This window comes from Curcuma longa, chromosome 17, assembly GCF_044706935.1.
Source record: "Curcuma longa cultivar G26 ecotype Majalengka, Jawa Barat chromosome 17, ITB_CL_G26_1.1, whole genome shotgun sequence".
Taxonomy (NCBI): Eukaryota; Viridiplantae; Streptophyta; class Magnoliopsida; order Zingiberales; family Zingiberaceae; genus Curcuma; species Curcuma longa.
In genome coordinates, this window is record NC_133877.1 from 8,950,868 (window position 1) to 8,974,886 (window position 24,019).

Sequence of the window (24,019 nt, forward strand, 5' to 3'; positions counted from 1 at the left end):
ATCCACACTCTACTACAATCACTATGGGAACATTTGTTATATTTGAGAGATGTCCTAAGACAATCACCTTACGATTACACTATTTATTAGATAAATAAAAATTCACTATTTGAGTATATATTCTCCTATGCATTCACCATGGGAGCATCTTTATGGAGTAGTTTTCTTAATTCTAGGATTAGGAAGTAATTCAACATTGAATTGATAATTGTATATTGCTATTCATCTCTTTTATTGCATAATAATATGTTGATCCTTGATTTAGTTATTAGTGTACATAACATGCTAATATGTTTGAATAGACGTTAGCCTAGACCTTGAGGTGAGGAGGAAGAACTGAAAGACGAATTCTGATCTTGGACCTATAATAACTAAACTTGAGAGGTGTTTATGAAAGCAGTTCAAATTCTTTCGAGGATACTACTGGAGCATAAGGGGTTTACCTTGATTCGACCTCACGAAGTAATGTTAGTGGTTTAGGGGATCATCGAGTTTTTGTGACAGGTGCCTCCAAGAGGGGTTCTCGTGATAGGTGCCTCCAATAAAAGCGATCTTCCCTAGTTTGACTAGTAGGGATCGCGTTTGGGTAGATATATCGGTGTAAATTCGAAAGAGAATATCGGGTACCTTAGGATAAATTACTTTCAAACTTGATCGACATTAAGGTAAAAGAGATATTCACAACTACATTATCAATGATTATCAAGATGAAATCAAAATCCTAGAATTGCCTTTAAAATCGATTTTCTTATAACTTCTCATATTGCTTTCTTAATAATTTTACACCTTCATTGCACGTAAATTAATACTCAACTCTATGGTCCTAGAGGATAATATTTTATTACTTGACGACGATCACACATTTACGGTTAGCACGCATTATAACTGCTGCCTGACACAGTCTAATGACAGCCAATAGTACCTGATGTGGAAGGTCGGGTAATTACAAAGGGTGGAAGTTGGTGTTGCCACACCAAAGTTGACATATCTCGTGATCCGAACTGACTAGGGTTGCAGTTCATGTGAGAGCTCGGACGACCAAGTATAAAAGGTAGGTGGCTCCAAAAAGAAGATAAGCATACATGCACACACAAACACCATTTTTTTCTCCTCTTGATTTGAATGAAGCTCTGACTTGAGCATTGAAGGAGTTTAGTTGGCTATCACTGGCACCCTCTAACCCATATTAGGGGTTGATAGAGGCGCAAAGATGGTCAGCCCTACTGATCAGAATCCACGAGGAGGAATGTGGCAACATCAATAATATATGGACTTTCTTGGGTAGAAAAGAAGATGGAAAGTAGGAAAGACTAGAATTGATTTTGTGATTTCATCCTAGGTCGGTTGATCCTTTAATGAGATGAGGATTTGTTCGTCCTTACTCTAAACATGCTATTAGAGTTGTGCTTTTGTCTCATTGTCTCATTGGCACTTAACTGATCATTGCTGACTACCGCGTGCTCTTTTGCATGTGACCGATTTCAGGTGTCCTTGTTTATTGCTTAAGATTTGCCCCCATCGACACTCCCACTGTTGTGTTCCCAAAGGGGCATGAACATCATGAAGCAACCTTCATTGCTTTTTATCTAAGCACCACAACCCTTCGTCATCGTCATCTTCCTCCCATGCAGCCTCACGCTAATAAAATAAAAACAACTTCATTACTGGTGGTGCTGATGGTGATAATATTATCAAGGCGATGATAGCAGCCAACTTAATTACGTGCTCTCATTGCATGATTTTCCTTTACAATTTTTCCTATGTTAGCAGCCAAGTGTTGACCCTGATCTCTTCATCTCTATTAGTTTCTCCTCTGATTTAGGGTTCAAGACCCTCTAGTTATGATAATCACTATCTTCTGTCGTTGTATCATCTCCTCTCCGATGACAATTGCAATACCTGAGAACCCACTCTCAGATGTCAGTATTTTCTTTGGCCCATCTCAACTTTAGGCTTAAATTTCAACGCCTAACCCAACAAAAGGCTAATATAGTAAGTCCTTTATTTTACAATCTTTTTATGTTTGCTTTTCCACCCTTTGCTTTTAATTCATTTGATATTTAGGGTCCTAGTTCTTGCTTTTGTTTTAGATATTTTATTATTTTTATAGATGATTATTCTTAAATAAGCTAAATAATGTTATATCATCTGAATTATTTTAAAAACATAAATAATAATGGCCTCGTTGTAATTTTAATAATTATGGATCTATTTACAAAATTGCTAAATAAATTTCTTTTGACACGGTAGGTATTCTACTCCCCACCCTCCCTCGTTATTGGCCACCAAGTTACCTCCTCCCTCCCTTTTGTTGCCGCAACAATTCTCTTGACCTGACATAAGTTAAATATCGACAGTATCATGTTGTGCTCAGTACAACACAATCCTAGAGTAAGCTCCTATCGCACAACTTGACATGCTGTTCAAGTCGAGACACGACACACCTTCACTTTTTGCCAAGCCATGCTAAAGTACATTCCAGTTCGTGTCGGATTAGGCTGAATTACTAGAGGTCGATCCAAATGACACCTCTACCCGTTATTAAGATTTCCTCTAAAAAATTTAAATCAAACATTTCGCATATCGCTTTGCACAATAATCACTTTGCCAGGCCTGCTATTGGAACAAGTTCAATAGACAAACAATCATCCCCGGGCCAATGATACCGTAGTAGGACATTCAGATTGTCACCCAGGCACTTGCGATTCGATCTCCAACTACGACATATTTACATGAATTTTCCTTCAAATGAAGAGCGCAATCAAAGGTGGATTGACCGCTACGTGCATTTCCCGATTTATCCTGATGGCCAGTGGAAAATTTCTGTGGGACCGGACCGGTCACCTCCAGAAGTCAGTAGGACTAACTAGGATTTATCATTTTTTTCAATAGACAAACAATCAACCAGGTCAGGAAAGACTGCTTCAAACTCCAGATATTAAGAAGCAAGAAGATGCTCTCATTCAAAAATTAGCTATACGCTGTTAAACAGATGGGTTACGAGAAGAGGAAAAGTTTATTTGCTAAACTGAGTTCGAATTTCCCTCGAACAAGAACAAAGACACAAGCTAATCATGCAGTTTTGTGCTTGATTCTCTTCACCCTCGAGTAGAGGAAAACTCCAGCTAGGGCAATGCCAGTGCCTGAAATAGACAGGTTTCTTGAATAAGGAACAGTGGAGAAGACGGGGTGTTCGGTTTTCACATGTAACCATTTTGGCTTTAGCTAGATGCATAATATAAGTCTTACCAAGCGAATTGACGGGTGAAACTGGAGTCCTGAAGAAGAGGACAGAAGTGATTATCACAACGACACGCTTTACACAGTTGCCGACGGAGTGGGTTACAGGTGTTACTCTCGCAAGTATCATGTATGAAACCTAAGAAACCAGATTCAATCAATGAGTTAGACCTCATGTATACATTTCAACAGCAATTTTATAAGATTTTATGCTAGTATGGATGTTGTTTTGTGCCATGCTGATTACTCTGTTGAAACCTTAAACATGATTTTACTCTAATATATATATATATATATATACAAGAAGGAATATAAAATATCGGACCTGCTGATAAGCATGGAAGCACAATGCAGCAATAAGTGATCTCAGATATATCTGCTTAAGATCCAAGCCCTGAAATATCAAGCCAAACAAGAATAACAACGTTGGATGTTTAGGAAAAATCATTCAATTGTTCAAGATTTCTAATGCAACAGGATGTAACTTCAGATTATCTTAATGCTATATCTACATAAGAATAAACCTCCAGGATTACACTTACAGCGGACAGCACATATGAAGGAGTAACTCTGATGCCGTCCACAAATAAAGTTACAGGAGCAAGAAGGAAAAATGACATAATAGTTATTATGGAGAAGAGGTTTATGTTGTCCAATGATTCCTGCAAGGGGCAAATGAAGTACAAGAAGACAATCGGTTCCAGAAATACTATTAACATTCCTTGGGGAAAACAAAAAAAGATTTACCTCTTTCTTAATCATCACTTTCTTGCTAAGCACATTGCGAGATTGGAAGGTTACATTGGAAGCCATTGCACTCCAGAATCCAGCCCTAATTAGAGTCAAAGGCAAATAATTAGAGGAAAGATAGATGTATGCATACTTGAGTAGAAGAGAAGAGAAAAAAAAGGAAAATCACAACTGCAAGCAATCGAAGGTTCACTATTTTTAAAAAACCATAATCCCTACCAGTTGAAAGAAGCTTCAGTGAGAGAGGCCAAAGCAACACCACCAACAATAGGCATAAGAGATAATACAACCCATATGGTAGGCATCTGGATGGACATCAATTGAAGAACAAAAAACATAAAAAGGTAAAAGAATATTAAAGCTATAAATAACTTGCTAGTTTCAATCTGCCACCATGAAGAAGATTGAATCATGAATAAATCTAATTGTTTTATCCAATCTTGAACATATGAGATCCTGATCAAGAGAACTAAAAGCATTACCTCTCCCAGAAATAAGGCAGATAAAAGGACTGAGAAAAAGGGCTCCATAGCTTTGATTGTATGTGTGAATGAAACAGCAACCTTCCCTAGACTCATATTTGTAAACAGGTTGCCCATTGTGTGGACTGCAGCCAACGGTAAGATGGCAGCAAGCTGAAGTGAGCATATAGTGAGATAAAGGTCATCATCAATCTACACTTTGCATCTCATGAAATAGTACCTGGGAAGCCGAAATCTTAGGCGGCTTGTATAAATTGGTGGCCCACATGAATATGACAAGAACAGTTCCAACAGCAAATTGAACCGTCGTGACAGTAAGTGGAAATGGAAAGACCTTCAGAACCTGCGGCATAAAATGGTAACTAGCATGCAATGTATGGAAGATAACAGTAGACAAAAAAAAACCCTTAAAGATATGCATAAGAAGGGGATCTTTTTTAAAAATCACAAACAAAAAACCATAGAAATGTGTAAGAGAAGGAATTTCTTTATTTTACTTTTAAAAGAAAAAACACATCTTTGAGAGTAAAAGTGGTGTTTCAACCATGTTTACAACAAGCTAGATGCTTGAAGACTCTAATTTATCAAAATCTGATGCAATCAATGGACAGTAACAGTTATAACCCAAGAGTAAAGCAAAATATACAATATTTTCCTCACTTTTTTAGTTGAAGTTGACTTATAACCTACCGCACCTCCTCATGTTACCTAGCCCCCATTCAACTTACCTTAGAATTAAATATTAGATTTATAAAGCTAAACAATAATCATTCACTAATTTACTTGATGACTGCACACTTGCAAGCCAATCATCCTTCCTACTTGCCCCATCCAAAATATTCCTATATAACTTAAATATAATGCAATCTTGCTAGTAATAATGTCACCATCCAACCCTTTATAATCTTCTCTCCATCAATCAAGCACATATCTTCTTAATGTGTGTGAATCATGCATATATTTTCAATCTCATTTAACATACATTTTCTATATTACATGAGCATGGTTTGCATAAACTTTTAGCTTTTGTATTCTTTTCATCTTTTTAGTTTTGATGACTGTTTTTTGTGTGTTTTATTGATAGGACATGAAGATCTTGGTGTTGGAGCATGGTGTGGAGACAAAAAGCTAAAGAAATAGTATGGCAACATGATCTACAGCCAAACTATGATAGCCACCATGGCCGCAGATCATCCAGAAAAAGATTTGCTATCAGAGCATCCGCCAGAAAAAGCCACAAAAACCACAGCCATGGAGCATTTTGATCTTTGACGAGAAAATTTCCAGCACGAGCCACGGCCTGCCTGTGATAGCCACTACAACCATGGTTCATTAGGGTTTTATGACGGCGTCTTCCCCTATTTTTAAGAAAGTTTATTATATTTTAGTATCTATAAATAGAACCAAAAGACACCGGTTACAAACATCGGAGTTCTCACGACAGGAGACTCCAAAAGAGAGTCGTTCTCTAAGACATCTAAGGAGCCAGAAGATTCGGACCACTGAAGAGCACGTGAAGATCTTCTGAGAGACATCGATGACATCTACAACCGAATTCCTTCTACACTCTACTCTAGTTTTCCAATTGTAGATTGTTTTTCTTGATGTTTATGGCTTATATGTCCATCGTGATAGAGTAGTCTACTTAATTCTACGATTAAGGAATAACCCGATGTTAAGTTGACAATTGATGTTTGTGATTTCTCTCTTTTATTTATGATATGTTCGATTATTGATTCAATTTTAGCATACTTAATAAAACATTGACAATTACGGATATATTAATGTATGTTTGCAATTATTACAGATTAGAAGATGGCCCGACAGGTGAACTCTAATCTCGGATCTATAGAATTGGACTTGAGGATTTGATCACGAAAGTAATTCAAACTCTCTCGAGGATAACATTAGTTGTCACAAAGCGTAAAGACTATCCCGATTCAACTACCATGAAAATAAGAGTCGCTTTAGGGTAAATACATCGATGTTGTCCGACAGGAAACATCAATTACCTTAAATTAATCACCTTCAAGCATAATCCAATATTGAGATTGTTACGAAAATAATAAACTAATCTTATTCAATTAAGAGATACAAGCCCCTCTTTATATAGGAGGTTTATGGACCTATTCTAGGAGATTTATTCTAATAAATATAACCAACTTCTAATAAATATAACCAACACTCCCTCTCAAGTTGGAGCATAGATTTTATTAATCATGCCTAACTTGTTACATTGCAATTGATAATCATTTTACTCTGTATGGATCCCGTTCAAAGCTTTTGAAGGTGAAAATTTAATGTTGTGAATTTCGTTGTTCTCCAGTTTTTATATATCCTGTAGATGTTAATTACCCATTAAAGCACCTTATTGAGATTTTCTCACGAACAAAATGACAATCATCATTTGGAGGAACCATAAAAAATGTGCTTAGTTAGCAGGCTCATGCACTAAAATCCAACGGGAAAATTTCGATGCAATAAGTGAAATAGCAGCTTGATTATCACACCATAGTTTTGCTGGTATTGATAATTTTAAAATAACATCGTGATGCTATCACTTTGGGAAGTTAAGAAGCCTAGGGTGATATATCCACATTATTTCAGACATCACAAAAAGGGAAGTTTGAGAAATAGCCCTGTGATTAACAAAGGAGTTCTGCTTTAATCCAAAATAAATAACCTCCAAAACGCAAAGATCCAAGTTGCTTTTTCAATTTCGTACATGATTGGTAATAAAACTTTTTGTAATCTTGGTGCTAACCTTACAGATCATTCTGTTAAATACACCTTGGGTATTTTGGAGGGTGTTACATTTAAGGTTGAAAACTTTATTGTTCTTGCTGATTTTGTTCCTTGGATCACCATTATTTTAGAAAGGTCTTTCTTAGCCACCGTCGGAGCCATAATTGATGTTAAACTCTCTTTGATGGTTGGTGAAGATAAAATTGTATTTTGATCTATCTAAAGCTATAATCAACCTTTTGTTTAGAATATTTGTTGTAAGGTGGATTATTTATAGTAGGTGTCAAAAAAAGAATCACATAGACGGTCCCTCTAACGACCCTTTGAAGTTAATCATATTTGATGGAGGACCAAGAAATAGTAACAACAAAGTTAAGAAGTATCTTGTTCCTATACAAACAAGGTTTAAGAGATATAACAACCCTTTAAAATTGAGCATATTTGATAGAGGATCAAAAAATGATGATAAAAAAGTTAGGAAATACCTTGTCTCTGCATGAACAAGGTTGAAGAGATATTCTCTTAATAAGTCTATTGAGAGAGGAAGGAAGCACAACTTCCTTAAACTATGCACTCCAGATTGAGAATGACAAGGGTCAAATTTATGACCTAAAATAAGCGCTTCTTGGAAGACAACCTAAGTTTATTTTCCATTATCTTATTTCTTTGTTTGCAATTTAATTTATAAGTGTAACCATGTCCGAGACAGAATGGACCACGGCATGCCCGTGGTAGTCACCACGGTCATAGTCCTTCTTAGTAAGAGGGAGGCTCATCCACAACATACACCACGACCAGGATGTGGTACACCACAACCGTGGAGCACAAAGGCCTTTCGACATACCTTTATCAAAGTCACTTCCCTCCCCAACCTTAGTAAATTTTTTTTCTATATATTGTGGGCAATGCATGTTTTAAATTTGGAGAAGTTTGGTTAGTTTAGTTTTAGTATTTCTTTAGTCATCATGCCTTTCTATTTACTATTTATTTCACACATTATCATTTTCATCATCTATATGGCACTTCATTAGCATGTTAAAATTTAATGTGTTTTTGAAAATATGTTCATATATTTAATGATTTATTTTCTTCTATTTATAGTAGTAGGACATGAGCGTCGTTGAGTTGGAGAATTTCATTGTTGACCTAATTGTTAAGTATCTCCTTTTATATAAAACTTGATTTCAAAAGAAGTTGAAGTATTCGAGAAGAGTTACTATTTATTACATTGGATTAGTACCTTAATTTCCTTAGGGACCCCCAATGCATTTTGGTTAAAAAAAAAATACTAATCTAAATATTTAAAAATAAAATAAAATATTTTTGAAAAATGTGAAGATAATTTTATAGATTTTAATAAAGCAAATTAGGTACCTCTATTGACAGGAGTGGTTATTAAAATACTTATTAAGTCCTAAGTTAAAACAAAACAAAATGCTCCTTGTAGCGACTCAGTCGCGCGCGAAGGCGTCGTCGGGCTCGGGCGGCGCCTATATGGCATAAGTGTGTGTCGGGCCTTTGAGAACAAGTATGGAAAATGAAAGCATTAGGAGGGAAATAGATCCTTGCGTGTCACAAGTGTCGTTTGCACTGGAAATTCTAAGAACACAGTGGAATGATGAAATAAAGATTGATAATAGATGTTTTAGAGTTAATTGACATTGCACAACACCATAGAACTTTCAGAGTTAGGCCACAGTAAAATAATTTGTATACTTATGCTCAATAATAAAATTACTTGATAGGATTAGATAAATTCACTAAGGATGATATGTTTCATTTACACACATTAGTTTTAACTGTAAATTTGCTTGAGAACAAGCAAAGATTTAAATTTGGGGATATTTAATGTGTGTGAATCATGCATATATTTTTTATGTCATTTAATATACATTTACTGCATTACATGAACATATTTTGCATAAACTTCTAGCTTTTGCATTCTTTTTAGTTCGAATGACTGCTCTGTGTATTTTTTTTATAGGACGTGAAGATTTTGGCATTGGAGTGTGTTTTGAAGACCATCTTTGACGAGGAATTTTCCGCACGAACCATAGCCTGCCCGTGGTAGCCACCACAGTCGTGGTTCATTAGGATTTTGTGACGATGCCCTGCCCTAATTTTAGGAAAGTTTATTATATTTTGATATCTATAAATATAACTAAGGGGCATCGGCTACAAGCATCGAGGTTCTCGAGGTTCTGATAGGAGACCCTAAAAGAGACTCATTCTCCAACAAGTCCAAAGAGCCAGGAGATTCTGACCATTGAAGAGCACGTGGAGATCTTCCAGAGATGTCGATGACATCTACAACCAAGTTTCTTCTACACTTTACTCTCATTTTTCAATTGTATATTGTTTTCCTTAATGTATATGGCTTAATTCTCCATCATGATAGAGTAGACTCCTTAATTTTAAGATAAGGAAACAACCCGATGTTAAGTTGACGATTAATAGTTGTGATTTCTCTCTTTTATTTATGATATGTTTGATTCTTGATTTAATTTTAGCATATTTAACAAAATGTTAGCAATTGCGGATATATTAGCGTATGCTTGCAATTATTAGAGAGTAGGAGATTGTCCGATAGGTGAACTCTAATCTTAGATCTATAGAATTGGACTTAAGGATTTGATCACGAAAGTACTTCAAACTCTCTCAAGGATAACATTGGTTCTCACAAAACATAAAGGGTCTATCTCGATTTTGATGGGAAAGTCTTGAAAAACCGTTCCGATAAATTCTTGCAGAACAAAAATTTTCCCGAAACGGTCTCAAGTTGCCCGACGCGTTTAGATCGTTAGACTCTTGTGTTTGGTTTACAGGATCCAATTATAAAAGTATAATTTAACTAAAGCGGAAACATTAAATTATACCTTTCTTCCGACGTTTCGGAAGACCGAAGACCTCTTGATCTTCTGCCGTATTTCTCTCCTTTTCTCGAATGCTGTGTGGGCAACGATCCTTCGAGAATTTTCTCCACCAGAATTCTCCTCCAATGGCTTGCTAAAACTTCTTCCCTTTGCTTGGAGAAAAGAGAAGAAGAAGAGAAGGGGAAGAGTTGGCTTGCCGAGAGGTTTCGGCCACCACACAAATTCTAATCGTGTATCCCTCAAAGCCAACCCACCCCTTCTTTTATAGCCTAGCCACCCTTTATTTATGGTATAATTAAAGCCATAAACATGGTATAATTAATCCATAAACATGGTATAATTTGATTCAATCAAATCGGAGAGATTTGGAATAATTCCGGAAGTTACCATAACGAACCCAGGCCTTTAATCGATCAAGGAATCAATTAAAACTCCGTAACTTTTCCTCATTAACGCATGTAATCGATCAACCGATCGATTACAAGCCTGTTAATCGATCAACCGATCGATTACCAGGCTGGTAATCGATCAGCTGATCGATTACCAATCGTTCTGTCCGGAGGCTTGGTAATCGATCAGCTGATCGATTACCAAGGTGTGTAATCGATCAGCTGATCGATTACACCTCCTTGCATGAGCTCGAATGCCTAGTTTCTTCACGAATTCTTCCAAGGTGAGCTTGAGGGTTCCAGAGGCTACAACAGGGACCTAGAGGAGGAATTGGTTTTGGCCTTCTGATGAGCTAAGGCTTCCCGTGTTCGCCCCGAACACACAACCTTAGTTCATCAATAATAACTAATACCACTAAAGAGTTATTATCGAACTACCGCACCAATCTCATATTACAATATGGGCTCCTTCTTACTATCAGTACATTAATCTCCCTGTGTTTAAGATATCGTATGTCCGTCAATTAAAATGCGTTACTGACAACTCGTATTTAATCGACATCTAATCCAAGAGTAGTACCACTCAACCTTATTATCATGCGGACAAGGTCCACCTGCAGGGTTTACATGATAATCTTTATGAGCTCCTCAAGGGGACATCATCAACCTAGATTATAGGACACAGATTCCTTCTATAATCAACAACACACCATGTACATAATACTACTTCCCAACTCATCGGGCCTTTTGATCTATCGATCTAGACCTCACCCTTTGATGAATTAAAGAAGTACATATTAAGCATACGTGTTTGTTATTATATCGGGATTAAGAGTATGTACATATATAGTAACAGAGGTTTAGTTCGATTATATAGTCAGTATAAATCGAACAATCCTCAGATGGTCCTGCTCAATACACACTTAGTGTACTAGTGTAATTCTATAGTCAAGACAGACTAAGACCAAATTACACTACAACCACTCCGATGGTTTGTCCAATCCATCTTGGTTGTGAACACTGTTTATAATCTATAAGGGACTGATAACATGGTCTTCTGTGTGTGACTCCGCACACCATGTTTATCTACAATATAGATTAATTGGACACTTGCATAAAAACTAAATGCAAATATTGACTAAATGTGATTCTCATTTCAGAATATTTATTTACATAGCTAGGATTCTAGTATACATCCCAACAGATTTGACTACTATGAAAATTGGGGTCACGTTAGGGTAGATACATAGGTGTTATCCGGCAAGAAACATTGATTATCTTAGGATAAACCACCTTCAAGCATAATCCAATGTTGAGGTAAGAGAGGGAATCACAATTAAATTATCAATGGTCATTGTGGTGAAATCGAAGTTCTAGAATTATCTCAAAGAATTGATTTTCTCATCGCTTTCCATACTTAGTTTTGCTTAGTTCCTTTTCACAATTATTCACTCGTTTCGACTTCCTCTAGATAGCTTGTTGTACACATAAACTAGTAGTTCACACGCAGCCCCAAGGATGATAATTTTATTACTTGATAATGATCGTGCACTTGTAGTCCACGCCCATCACTTCTCCCAAGCCACAGCTTAAACAAATCTTTGTCACTACATTTCACTCCCAACACAAAGAACACTCATTTTCACTCACTAATAATGATGTTGTAGCCAAGGTTTGAAATATCATTCTAAGCCCAAATTTCGGTTCCCAACCAGAATGCCATATCAAGCATGCCGAGTATTAGTGTTGGTGGGTGTGACAAATAGCAAATGGGAAAAGTAGAGAGAGAGGAGGAAATTATTGAAAAGTATGTCAGAGAAAGAAAATGTGTGTGATTCCATGGAGGGAAGACTCACCTTGGTTTGATTAGATGTGGAAAGCTCGTTTAACGTTCGATCTGAAGCTACCTCGTGTTCAATTTGATGCAGAAAAGCTCGTCGTGTGTTCAATTCCACATTGGAAGACTCACCTTGTGTTTAATTTGGCACCAAAAGGTATGTCTTGTATTCAATTCAACATCACCTCATGTTTGATTAGACACTAGAGAAAACAAGCATTGTGATTCCATGGGGAACGCTCACCTCATGTTCAATTGGTTGTTGGAAGGCTTGCCTTATGTTCAATTTAGCACTAGAGAAGGAAAACACATGGGAATCCACAAGGAGGGTTCACCTCGTGTTCACTTCAAAGTCAGATAATAATTAAAACATGTGTAATTTCTTGGAGGAAAGGCTAGTATTGAGTTGTTTTTATAATATTTGAGAGATGTCCTAAGACAATCGCTTTATGGTTATACTATTTATTGGATAAACAGAAATTCACTATTTGAGTACATATTTCTCTGTGTTTGATTGGATATTAAATTCATTTATTGAATGACTGCAATACGATTCATAGCATGAGAAAATTTGTAATTAGATCACAACTAGTGAGCATCTCTACATGTGCAATTATGAATGTATTGAAATTATCCCTAATCGATAAATTGATGAGCACGAACATCATCGATTGTGTTGAGACTAACACATTTTAAACTCCTTGGTTTACCAAGCAGCTGTTCTCGCTGACTAGAAATATTGGATGTTGAAAATTAAATGTGGATGCTAGTTAAAGATAACTAATTCATTAAACATATCATGAGACTTCATATGGTTCTATGCATATATAGATATGTCAATGAAGATCTCAGTGCAACTTAAGTGCAAGTTTCTTTTGACTTGCGGTATTCAAGTCATCATGATCATGGATGTTTTATACTTTGACATCTTGCAAACATTTGCAAAGAGGTGTGGACTCGGAATAATTGGATATAAGTCGAAGTGGCTGAAGGTGTTTGGATAACCGACAAAGGATTCATCGCTCTTTGAAACGCTCTTTGAAAAGAAGATGTATACCCTGCGGCCACTTGTCAGGATTGTTACTTGAAGTCTTTGACCAAAATATTACATGTCAAGAGTATGGTACTCTTAGACACATGTATAAATAACTTGAATCCACAGGACAAAAAAGTAGCTTGGGTTAGGTGTGACGTAGTCAGCCTAGTGGAGACTGACACATAGACTATGTCCCGAACTAAGCGGGTATAAGACGGTGAAAGGAATGAGACACGTCACATTGTAGCTGTTGAAGGGTTCAGAAATGGTTCTGGAATTAATCATTGATTTTTCGATCAATTGAAAGTCATGATGTACTACTAGGTGTCACTTGTGATCATTTATAATTAATGGTTAATTATAGATGGCTAACATAGCTAGGAACTTATTAGGTCACACACATTACAAATTTCTTCGAAGCACTTAAAACTGAGTTTGAAAATTGAATTCTCAGATCGAGAGAAATAAAACCTGATTAGACTCGGACAAAGGGCAAAGATGATGGATTTTGTCTTATGAAGACGAAATAAACCAAATTAATTTTGTTCTAATGGAAGATATTTTGGCAGATCATAAGTGATAATGAGCTTTGTCTTATGAAAATGAAATGAACTAAATTGGTTTGGTTCTAATTGAAGGTTTTGGTTATTGAACCAAATGGTTTGATTTTGAACAAACTTGAGTTAATCGACATATGAGTTTTTGGGTATTCAGCTAATGGATGGGGTTTTTGGATTGAATCCAAACCTAATAAGATGTTGTATGATATATAACATTAAAATAGAAATGAACAGCTGATGTTGAATCCTAATGGTTAGGATTAATCACAACCATCCATAAACCTACGGTTTACTATAGTAAACTCTAAGAAAATCCAAAATGAGCCGGTCGCCTCCTTTTAAAAGGGTTTTCTCGAAATCGCGAGATTAGATTTTTTTCCCTCCCCATTATGATTTTCGACCGAGCATTGCTCGATCGTCGATTGCTGCTTGTGGTTTTCTCCTTCCCGAGTGCGATTTGGCCTTAATCTAGAATCACAATTTTGCGAGCGTCGCCTGACTTGCAAGTGTCGTCGCTGACCGGGAGGAGAAGGAAACCAAGTGTCGGCCGCCTTCTTTCCAAGACCACTTCTTCCTTGTGAAGAGCTCGTCGTCAACGCTAGCAATCCGACGGGAACCTTGTGAAGCTGCCTGATCCGGATCTTACCGTTGGGTTTAGTGGACAGTAATCGCTGGAAAGGAAAAAAAGGTTGTTGTCGGTCATCGCTGGTCGTCCGACGATCGTCTGCCATCCAAGGAGAAGCGTTCTCCTTGATCCTTCTGTTTCTTCCAGCCACCGGAGAAGTTGTCATCCACTGCCGAAACTGCTGTCGAGAGTCGCCAGAGTTCTTGCCGCGATTGTCCTTCACCGGTAGTCAAGGGTTGACTACCGAAAACTACACCTGAAATATGATTGTCAACGATAGTTAGAAAGCCCCAAAAAATTGACGCGACGTGTCTTGTTGCGTGTTTTTTCGATATTAGAATTTTCTCTCATATCGATCGTAACCAATCGTCGGCTAGTACCGAAGACGGTGACACGACTCATGACTTGGGAAGCCGTCCAGATGAGAACTTGGCATGGATCATCGGTAGAGGCGGAGCTTTAATAGAGTCCGCTCAATTGATACCAATCTCATTCCACGGCATTCGTCAGGTATATCTAGAATAAATGTTATTCTTAAAATTTTTAATTTCCAGTTATGCATTGTACCTGTTATTTCCTGTATGTGTGTGTTTCGAGTGTTGTAATAATTAGTCGTAATTATTAATATTCCCTTCTGCTGCGTATGTTTGTGAAACATATAAACACGCGCAACGCACTAAGCTCAACCTAATAGTTTCACCATGTTGATTAGACCCGACCATGAGCTGGGTCTAAACCAAACGTGACCATGGGTCAAATTCAAACTAGACCTAGCCCCGGAACCTTAATCGGGTCAATGGGTCAGTTATGTATTAACATAGCTAGCTCATCTAAAGATAGTTTGGTTAAGGATCCAGCTTGAAATTAAAAATGGACCGGCAATTTGAATTGCCAATTCAACCCGCTTATTCATGTAGTTTTTTTCTAAGTAACCATTGGAATCAACAATTAATCGATGGTTTCAGACATTGGATGAGGTTTTTTTTAACAGTCTAGATAATTTCATAATTTTTTGATCAATGCTATGATTACAGATTGTTATTATTCAAATTCTATAAATAAGCTACTTCATTGCATTGTTTTTACATCAACTTTTGTACTCTTGTTTTTCAATTCTCAAATCTCAATTATTTTCAATATTAAATCTTCAATTCAAACAGAAGAAAGTTCAAATCGGTCTCAAAAAAAGCAAGGAAATAACAATTTCGAATTTGGATCTTAATGATATTGAATTTACTGACGATAAACCAAGGTCATTTCCCTAACAATCGAGACACAAGAAAGTGATGAAACTTCCAAGGTTCGATATACTCCATTTCTAAAATCATCTTTACTAAACATTTTGAGAAAACACCTTTTTATCTTTAAAAATGTAGGCAAAATGTAAGTAATTCAACACATTTTACAAATTTCAATTGGGTGATGGTTATGAATCTATCAAACGGTGACGGTTAACCCACCAGAAATCCGTCATATAGCAAGGCAGGACGAACCAAACCACCAACTTGGCGGATTGGAAAACTAAGTACTCATTTTTAAATTTGATTCTGGGTCAAGTTGAAAATTTTAAGTTTGGATTATAATTTAGACGAGTCAATGCCACGAGTCTAGTTTTGTCTTTAATTTTAAATTTTTATTTTTATTGACAAATTTCTTTTATTTTTTATTCTAAATGCACATTTAAATATTTTATCAAAAATTACTTAACCTAGCTATTATACATGTTTCCTGAAGCACACTTAGTTGTATAATTAAAAATTAATAAAATAAGATAAAATATTTGATAAAGAATTTAGTAAATTTAAATAATAAAGTATCTTTATGTTCTATATTTAGAGTGACTATTAGCAAATTCATTTATATATGAGTGTGACTTGCTATTAAATTAACAACTCTTAGTCAATCCAAAAACATTTACTAGGACATCGAGTGTTTAATAAAACACATATCATTTATAATATATCTCAATTGATATGTTTAATTTTAAAAAATATAAATTAACTTTTAAAATATTTCAATATTATTTGATAATGCCAGTTTAATACTACAAGTATTAAAGAACTTAAAAATGTATGTCAATCTACTATCGGAGATTTATATTTCATATTAAATGTGTATATCATTTTTAAATTATGTGTGCAAGATATATTAAAAATTTTAGAAAATCAACTTAGACTAATTAAAATTATTATTTCTAATCACATTCTAGTATAATGAAACAATGAGATAGATTTTTATAAAATTAATAGAATGAAATTAAAAAAAAAATTTCATGTGATGTGCCAACATGTTGAAATTCAATGTATAAATTATTACAAAATTTATTTAGATATAGAGAATTATTATATTCATTTTTTGCACAAAATATTAATAATATTAATATATATTTATTTTCACATCAACGGAACATATGTAGTAGTATTTGTGAAATTTTAAAAATATTTAATGATGCAATCGAACAATTGTATGATGTTTATTATTATACTGCTTATTTTAGTTATAATAAATTTTAGTAACGAATATAACACTATTGAAATTTTATCTTTTGTGTTATCAAAAAAAGCAAAATGGGTATCCCTAATATTTATTTAATTGTATTTGTTTTAAATCCTAGACTTAAATTAAATATTTTACATGAAATATTAGTTATATATTATGATGTTTTAATACCATTTAAACTTGTATTATGACGATTTAATACTATTTAAATATTCTTCTTCTCTTAATCTTGCTTTTATTGTACAAAATGCTAGAACCAATTTATATAATATTTACAAAAACTATAAAATATAGATTAGAAGGTGATACAACTAAAATATAAAACACTAGTAGTGGTAATAGTAGTTTAAACCTCATAAAAGCACAACTTTTATTACGAGAATAGACGAAACATCTAAGAGGATCCTCAAGTTCTAAATAGGAACTTGAGAATTATTTTATGACTTTCTTTGATTTCAGTAAAACAGATAGCAAATCAAATTTTGATATTTTATGATAATGGTTATAGAAGATCTAAAGTTATCTCATCTTCTCTATCATAGCAAAGGAGATTCTATCTTGTTTGATGTCAACCGTTGCTATAGAACAAACATTTAATTCTAGAGGTAACATCTTGGATAATGACAATTTACTTTGTCTCCTGGCTCTTTGGAAGCTCAAGTGCTACTTGATGATTGGACAAGAACTGCAAAAAGAATACAAGGAATGCAACTTTCAAAGGACAAGATAGAAGATTTTGATACTGAAGGAACTACCACTATAAGAACCAAAAATGTGAGTAAACAACGTCACTTCCTAAGGTACAAGATAAAAAAAAGTGAATTATGTGGATTTTAATTCCCATATGCCCTAAGAGGATACGTAGAAAATTTAAATAAATTTAAAATATTTATTTAGTTTTCCAAATTTATAAAAAAATATTTTAAAAAAAAAAATATAATAATTTTGAACCGGCAGTGAACCATCACCCAAATCGTAATCGGCGATTTCGAACTGTGAACCGTAAGGGTTGAGATTTTTTGAACAGTTGAATCAGCAGTTCTGAACTATTGAATCGATAGTTCTAAACCGCCGCAAAGTTTAATGTTTTATTAGCCAATTGAATAAGATTTTGTTCATGGTCATTGCCCCATCTTGATCAACCTTGATTGTTCATCTTCTTCTCTCCATGCATGGATGAATCAAGCACACATCTCTCCTAAGCACAACTCAAATGAATCTCCCTCACTTGATCTCACCACCACATAAAGAACTCTCTTTTTTCTCTAGAAAGCGTTGATAGATTGAAAGGAAGTTCCTAACCTTTCTTTCTTTCTTTTATACTCTTGAGACTTGACCTTAACAAATTCAAGCAAGTCTCACCTGGTTCCATTTGAAAATCTTTGATTCTTCTAAGTTTTTACCGAAGCGAATGAACTTTGGACATTTTATAGGTATCTCTAGTTGTTCTCATCCACCTAAGACCTCAAACTAAACTACAAATAAGGTCAATCTAGATCCAACTTGATCACTCCAGATTGGGATTGACCAAAATTCTAACTATACTCCTAAGATCTAAGTCTTCAGTAGCTCTAACTCGGGACAATGAAGCGGTACGATGGCATGGTTCTTGTCAAAGCTATCTTGCATAACTTGTAACATTTGAAGCGATTAAGATGTCTTTAAAGTTAACCACGAAAGCCATAAATCATATTAATGCCCGATAACCACAATTAGGAGATTGTCAATCCTATATGTAGATTCCTAAGTTGCATCCAAGTCTCATAGTAGTAGAAGAAGCAATAGAAGATCATCATAAGATATTAATGGACTGCTGTGGAGAAGAAGCAACTAAGCATCATTCAATTTCCATTAAGGGTGTGATGGACTCAAGAAACTAAACAACACAAGTGGTGAGGGATTCCATGTTCTAGCTGACCTTAGCCCATGAACCAAAATCAAATTGTTCCAGCTCATGAAGCATAATTCTTCCTGTTAAGTTTCTTTGTAGTAATCATCATGGATTTAAAAAGACCTAGAGAATTGGTTGTAGGAGGCAACAAAAGTAGTTGGTGACTTTGACATTTTGAATTGAGAGTTGAATGATAATCAAAGCAGGAGAAAAAGCAATTGTTTGTGTTTCACAACAATATGGTACTTTTTATTTAGAGTTGTAACAACGCAAAGCAACAAATTCCTTGTCAACTAGATGAAGCAATTCCTTTTGTTCCTTTCCAACTAGAGGGTCTAGCTTGACATTGCGTATTGTGGCAAGGGGATTGATGTTGCACATCTCACAGGGGGGTTGGTGTCATGCCGTGGGTTGTCGCACAAGGATTGGGTGTCGTAGGTGACACTGAAGCTACTCGATGTTGTTGGCACAAGTGAGAAGCAGTTGCCATGACAAAGGCAAACTAGAGAGTGGGCCTCCAATGGTCACATAGCATCGAAGATTGTGTATGTTGCAATCACTGACGCATTTTCATGGTCGCGAGCAAAGGAAGGCGCCTTGTCATTCTTCTTGTCTCATGCAAGAGAACCCACTATAAGTTGGCCAGATCGAGTTCAAACAATATCCCGATAACTTTGAGATCATAGTGACGTATAGAAGTTAATGAGGAAATTATTAGGCATTCTTGCCTTTGATAGTCCTGTCTGCTTGTATCTTCATTCATTATAATTATAACTTTACATTTTCCGCTCTGTATCATATGGTATTTATAATTAAGTCCCCAGGTTAATAAGATAAACCACTAACACCAAACACGAATTCCTATCTAGTTTAGGAAAGGTATCCAATATAGGAAATGTTGCTTTCCTGTTGCATGATGGTTGATATGTTCCCCATGCTCAAAATATCAATAGATGTTAAAATAATAATAATAATAAAATCAGACGGCAATCGATCAACTGAAGCCCACCAAAGAAGAAAAGTAAAGAAAACCAACAAATAAATAAAGTTGAAACTTTCACTTGCGCGTCTCTTTAGGCTGTAAAAGATCTTAAAAGAAAAAGGTTCAGCAATAACAACTATTGCGGCTCATCGACGAATATAACTGAAAACCGAAGGAATCGGAAAAGAAATTAGCACATAAGAAGCTACCAATCCGATATCTATAAAAGCGAACGCTTTTATTTCGAATAAAAGCTAGATCAGGAGGAATCCGGGATCATTAGATCTGAATATCCAAACAAAAAATAAAACGAAAGGTTTTACACGGGCTATATTACAGAATAACTATTCGCAGCAGCAATACCACATTAAGGAAACATAGGAAGACAGTATGAACGGCGTACCTGCTTGTTGTAGATGTTGAAGTAGATATTGAAGAGATACCAGAGGCCGAACAGAGAGCCAAGTTGCAGCGCGTGCAGCATCCCACCGGACTTGGAAACACCATCTCCATCGGCAGGAGAGGCGCTCTCAGGGACGGAGGTGGCTCGGAGCACGAGGGCGTCTTTGGGCCTCCGATCTGAGAGAGACGGAAGGGAGACCAAGGGGCGGGGGCCAGGGAGGCTATGGGAGGACGAGGAGGAGGTGACAGCGGAGGATGAGGCGGCGGCTAAGGGCCCGAGGCGGAGGAAGGGCTGTTTCAGGGCGAGGGGATCGTGGGGTTTCCGGAGGAGGAGTGGGGTGAAGGAAGGCGATAGAACGGCGGTCTGCATCGCTGATCAATTAGAGAATAGCGAACGGTGAGGTGGGAGAAGGGTGCCGTCGGCGGTGGAGGTAGAGAGGAGCAAGCTCGCACGGTTGCTGGCAGTGGCCGGCCGCGACAGTTGAGATTGGGACTGGCTGGCCTCGGAATTGAACAAAAACAACCCACCGTCCACAATCCACCGTCCGCCGTCCTCGGTTTTGTCAAGCAGAACAGATTTGCAGGAAGCTGAAGTGCCTCCTTTTTTATTCGGCATTTCTATTCGAACGCACCCAACTTTCAGACATCACATTTTTAAATTTATTAATTCACACGGCATATTCGCGTGATATACTTGATGTAGTCCTCGCATATACGAGATTATTTTTCATACGATTGATTGTCAGTCATTTTCTAGAGTCGTGACTTGGATTCGCAAACCCTAATTGCCTGCAGAAGTTGTGATTTGCATTCTCCTAATCTGCTTACTTCGATTGTTGCCACTTTATGTAGAAGTTGCAATTTTGATCCTCCCAACCTCCTCCTTTCGACGGTTGCCTTCCATCTTCAAAATCACTATTTTATATAATATCGCAATTTTCTTCAAAGGTGAGTTGTTTAAGATCAAATCATCATATTATGAGTTTGACACTCTCCTTCTTCTTATTCCTGATAGATTCTTATCATTAGTAAATTATTAGTGGAAAGTTAGTGATGAACATGAATTTCTTTGTTGGAGTCTTAACGACAACAATTCCTTCCATTTCAACTCCTAGTCCATTTACTTCCTTAGTTACTTGTTATTTAGGTCTCATTGTCCATTAGTAATTATTAGCCAAAAGTATCTCAAAATGGACACAAACTTTTCTTGTAATCTCCGAGTATGATCGTGCCCTCAACTTAATTTCCAAAGTTTAGATTACATCATGTAATTTTTGAAATTTACATAATCTTTAGTAAATTTGACATAAAATCACTAAAGGATTTGGAATCATTATATCCACTCTAAGATACCACCAATATATTTCTCTGAACTTCTTGAGTTTACACATGTCCAACATTCTTGATTCTGAACATTGTAAGGTCATCAATAAATTTTAATTAAAATTTACTATGAGCCCTATAGGATCGGAAAGCATATTAAAGAGGAGTGAATAGCGCTCATTATTTTTTCACTTCTCGTATTAGTTCTTGTCTATCATAGTTAGTGTATACAATAGAATAATAAAAAAATAAAAGACAAAAACACAATCTAATTTACTTGGTTCACAGTGTTACGTTCAAGACTTGTGTACTCAACGTGAGTCCGCTATCTGCTTCTTTTTTTGGAAATATTCTAGAGGCGGAGAAATTGCTTATACTTTAAAGCACAAATAATAAAATAAGATGCATATAATATAAAATATATAAACATGTTGGATTTAATTTCTTAAAAGTGGGTTTAATTGTAATTTGTATATGCGGATACGAACCGAACCCATTCAAGTGATCTAATTAAAGTTTATTGGGTTTCGAATTATTGGATGTGGATTAAAAATATGTAGAATCCGTTAGTCCGTTCCGGTATTTTTAGATATGGATTAAATTTATTAATCCATTCCAGTATTATCGGATAGAGATTAAATATATAGAATAAGTCAATCTGTTCCGTTATTATCTATGGGCTGATAACGGATTGGATATCTATATAAGGATTTGGTTCCCGAGGGTTTAGGACATCAAGTAACATCACCTTCGTTTCCCATTGGCGAAAGTTTTACGGTGTCGTCACCCTAATTCCCTTGGAAGACATTCCTTTTGCTTCCGCTCTATTTTCTTCCATAGAGATCAAGCAGTTGGCATTGCAAGACAAGGACAAGGACTCTCCAAATAGGTTCCTTGTCATTATTTATGTATTTTAATATATTAAACCATGTTATTCGTAGATAGATCCTTAATTTTGTATTTTCTATTTGAAGTTCTTATCCGATTGTATAGAACTTATGTCATTTAATTAGGATTTACAAGTTTTATCAATTGGTATTAGAGTGAGGTTACGTTTCTTCGTATTTTATAGTTTGCAAAATCTCATTTGTGCGGTAGTAAACTTATTCCAAAACTAATTATAAATAGGTTGAATTGGAATTACACCCAATTTATTATACGATTCATTATTGAGAGGAACAAATCAGTTTACTTAACGTTATATTATTTTTTTTAATTTTCTTTCTTTTTGGTTTTTTTGAAAGATAGAAAAAAACAAATCAGTTTATTTAACGTTATATTGTTTTTTTTCTTTCTTTTCGGTTTTTTTGAAAGAGAAAAAAAAATGAAAACCCCTAATCAATTGGCGCCGACGGCGGGATTCGGGATCGCACTGACCGCGAATCCTAATCGCGCAAGGTCACGCGGCGCTCTCTTCTCAAGCGCGATCGGTGGTGCTCTCCCTAACGCGATCGGCCGCAACAACACTCCGCCCTCCCCTCACGCAATCGCCGACGAAGGCACTCCGCTATCCTCTCCCACGAACGACAGGCAACGGCGCTGGATCCTCCTCCGGCAGTCGGCAACCTGCAATACCGTGGGGAGAAATGGCTCGTGATCGGGGAAGACAGGGCGGCGCGGCGGATTCAGTTTCCGCATAAAGCGTGCGATTTTTGGGTTAGGTCAGCTTTGGTCGCGGCGTGGAGAAGAGGAAAGAAGCGCTTCGGTTTTTGCGCGGTGAAGAGGATTAAGTCACGTAACTTATTAATAATAATAATAATAATAATAATTAAGAAGAATCAAAATGGTCTCGTGTATATATATATATATATATATATATATATATGATATCCTGCGCGATGAGTTTACGTAATACGTGGCGAGGAATTTCACTGTTCATCCTCCACCGTGGCCGAAACGAAATCCCGAAATAAAATCCCGCCTCTCCCAAAATTGCGCGGCTGATTCTCAATTCGAGCTTCCGTTGTGGTTGAAAAGGAAGCAGAGAAGGATGCGACTGCAGTAGAGGTGAAGAATGAGAAAGGTGGTTCGGTTGTGGAGAAGGCCTTGTCCTTCAGGGAGGAGAGCAACTTCTTGTCGGATCTCAAGGAATCCGAGAGGAAGGAGCTGGTGGAGCTCAGAGCCGCCGTCGAGGAGGCCATCCTCAAGAACAAGCTATTTAGAAACGAGTCAGAGCCGTCGGAGGGGAAGGAGAAGGTCCATGGAGAAGGGGGAAAACTGGAACTTGACAAATCTGCTGAGGCGAAGCACACCGACGAAGAAAAATCCGACCTCTCTACCCAAAATCCTAGAAAATAATCTTCAAGTCAACAATGCTACTCTTCAGCCATTTCAAGAGAGGCTCTTCTTTTGTTGTTCAGTTGTCTAAACCCTTGCCCTAGCTTA

At 36.4% G+C, this 24,019-nt stretch overlaps 1 protein-coding gene across 1 annotated transcript; it reads right to left on the reverse strand.

The window, feature by feature from the left end:
• Nucleotides 1-2,890: 2,890 nt before the first annotated feature.
• Nucleotides 2,891-20,901, reverse strand: LOC141848558 (phosphoenolpyruvate/phosphate translocator 1, chloroplastic-like). The gene is made up of 9 exons (XM_074736604.1): nucleotides 20,313-20,901; nucleotides 4,693-4,815; nucleotides 4,473-4,625; nucleotides 4,210-4,295; nucleotides 3,988-4,072; nucleotides 3,783-3,902; nucleotides 3,566-3,634; nucleotides 3,250-3,379; nucleotides 2,891-3,143 (listed from the first exon to the last, which is right to left on the reverse strand). The coding sequence occupies exons 1-9, from the start codon at nucleotides 20,679-20,681 to the stop codon at nucleotides 3,073-3,075; spliced, it is 1,206 nt and encodes a 401-aa protein (XP_074592705.1). The 5' UTR covers nucleotides 20,682-20,901; the 3' UTR covers nucleotides 2,891-3,072.
• Between the last annotated feature and the right edge of the window lie 3,118 nt (nucleotides 20,902-24,019).

What these genes read in the sequence shown, in the direction of transcription:
- LOC141848558 (XM_074736604.1), bottom strand. Translation starts at nt 20,681, where the DNA reads ATGCAGACCGCCGTTCTATCGCCTTCCTTCACCCCACTCCTCCTCCGG. An exon ending in CTAAGATTTCGGCTTCCCAG is followed by an intron (nt 4,626 to 4,692) that starts GTACTATTTCAT and finishes TGCTCACTTCAG; the next exon opens with CTTGCTGCCATCTTACCGTT. An exon ending in CTGCCTTATTTCTGGGAGAG is followed by an intron (nt 4,296 to 4,472) that starts GTAATGCTTTTA and finishes ATGTCCATCCAG; the next exon opens with ATGCCTACCATATGGGTTGT.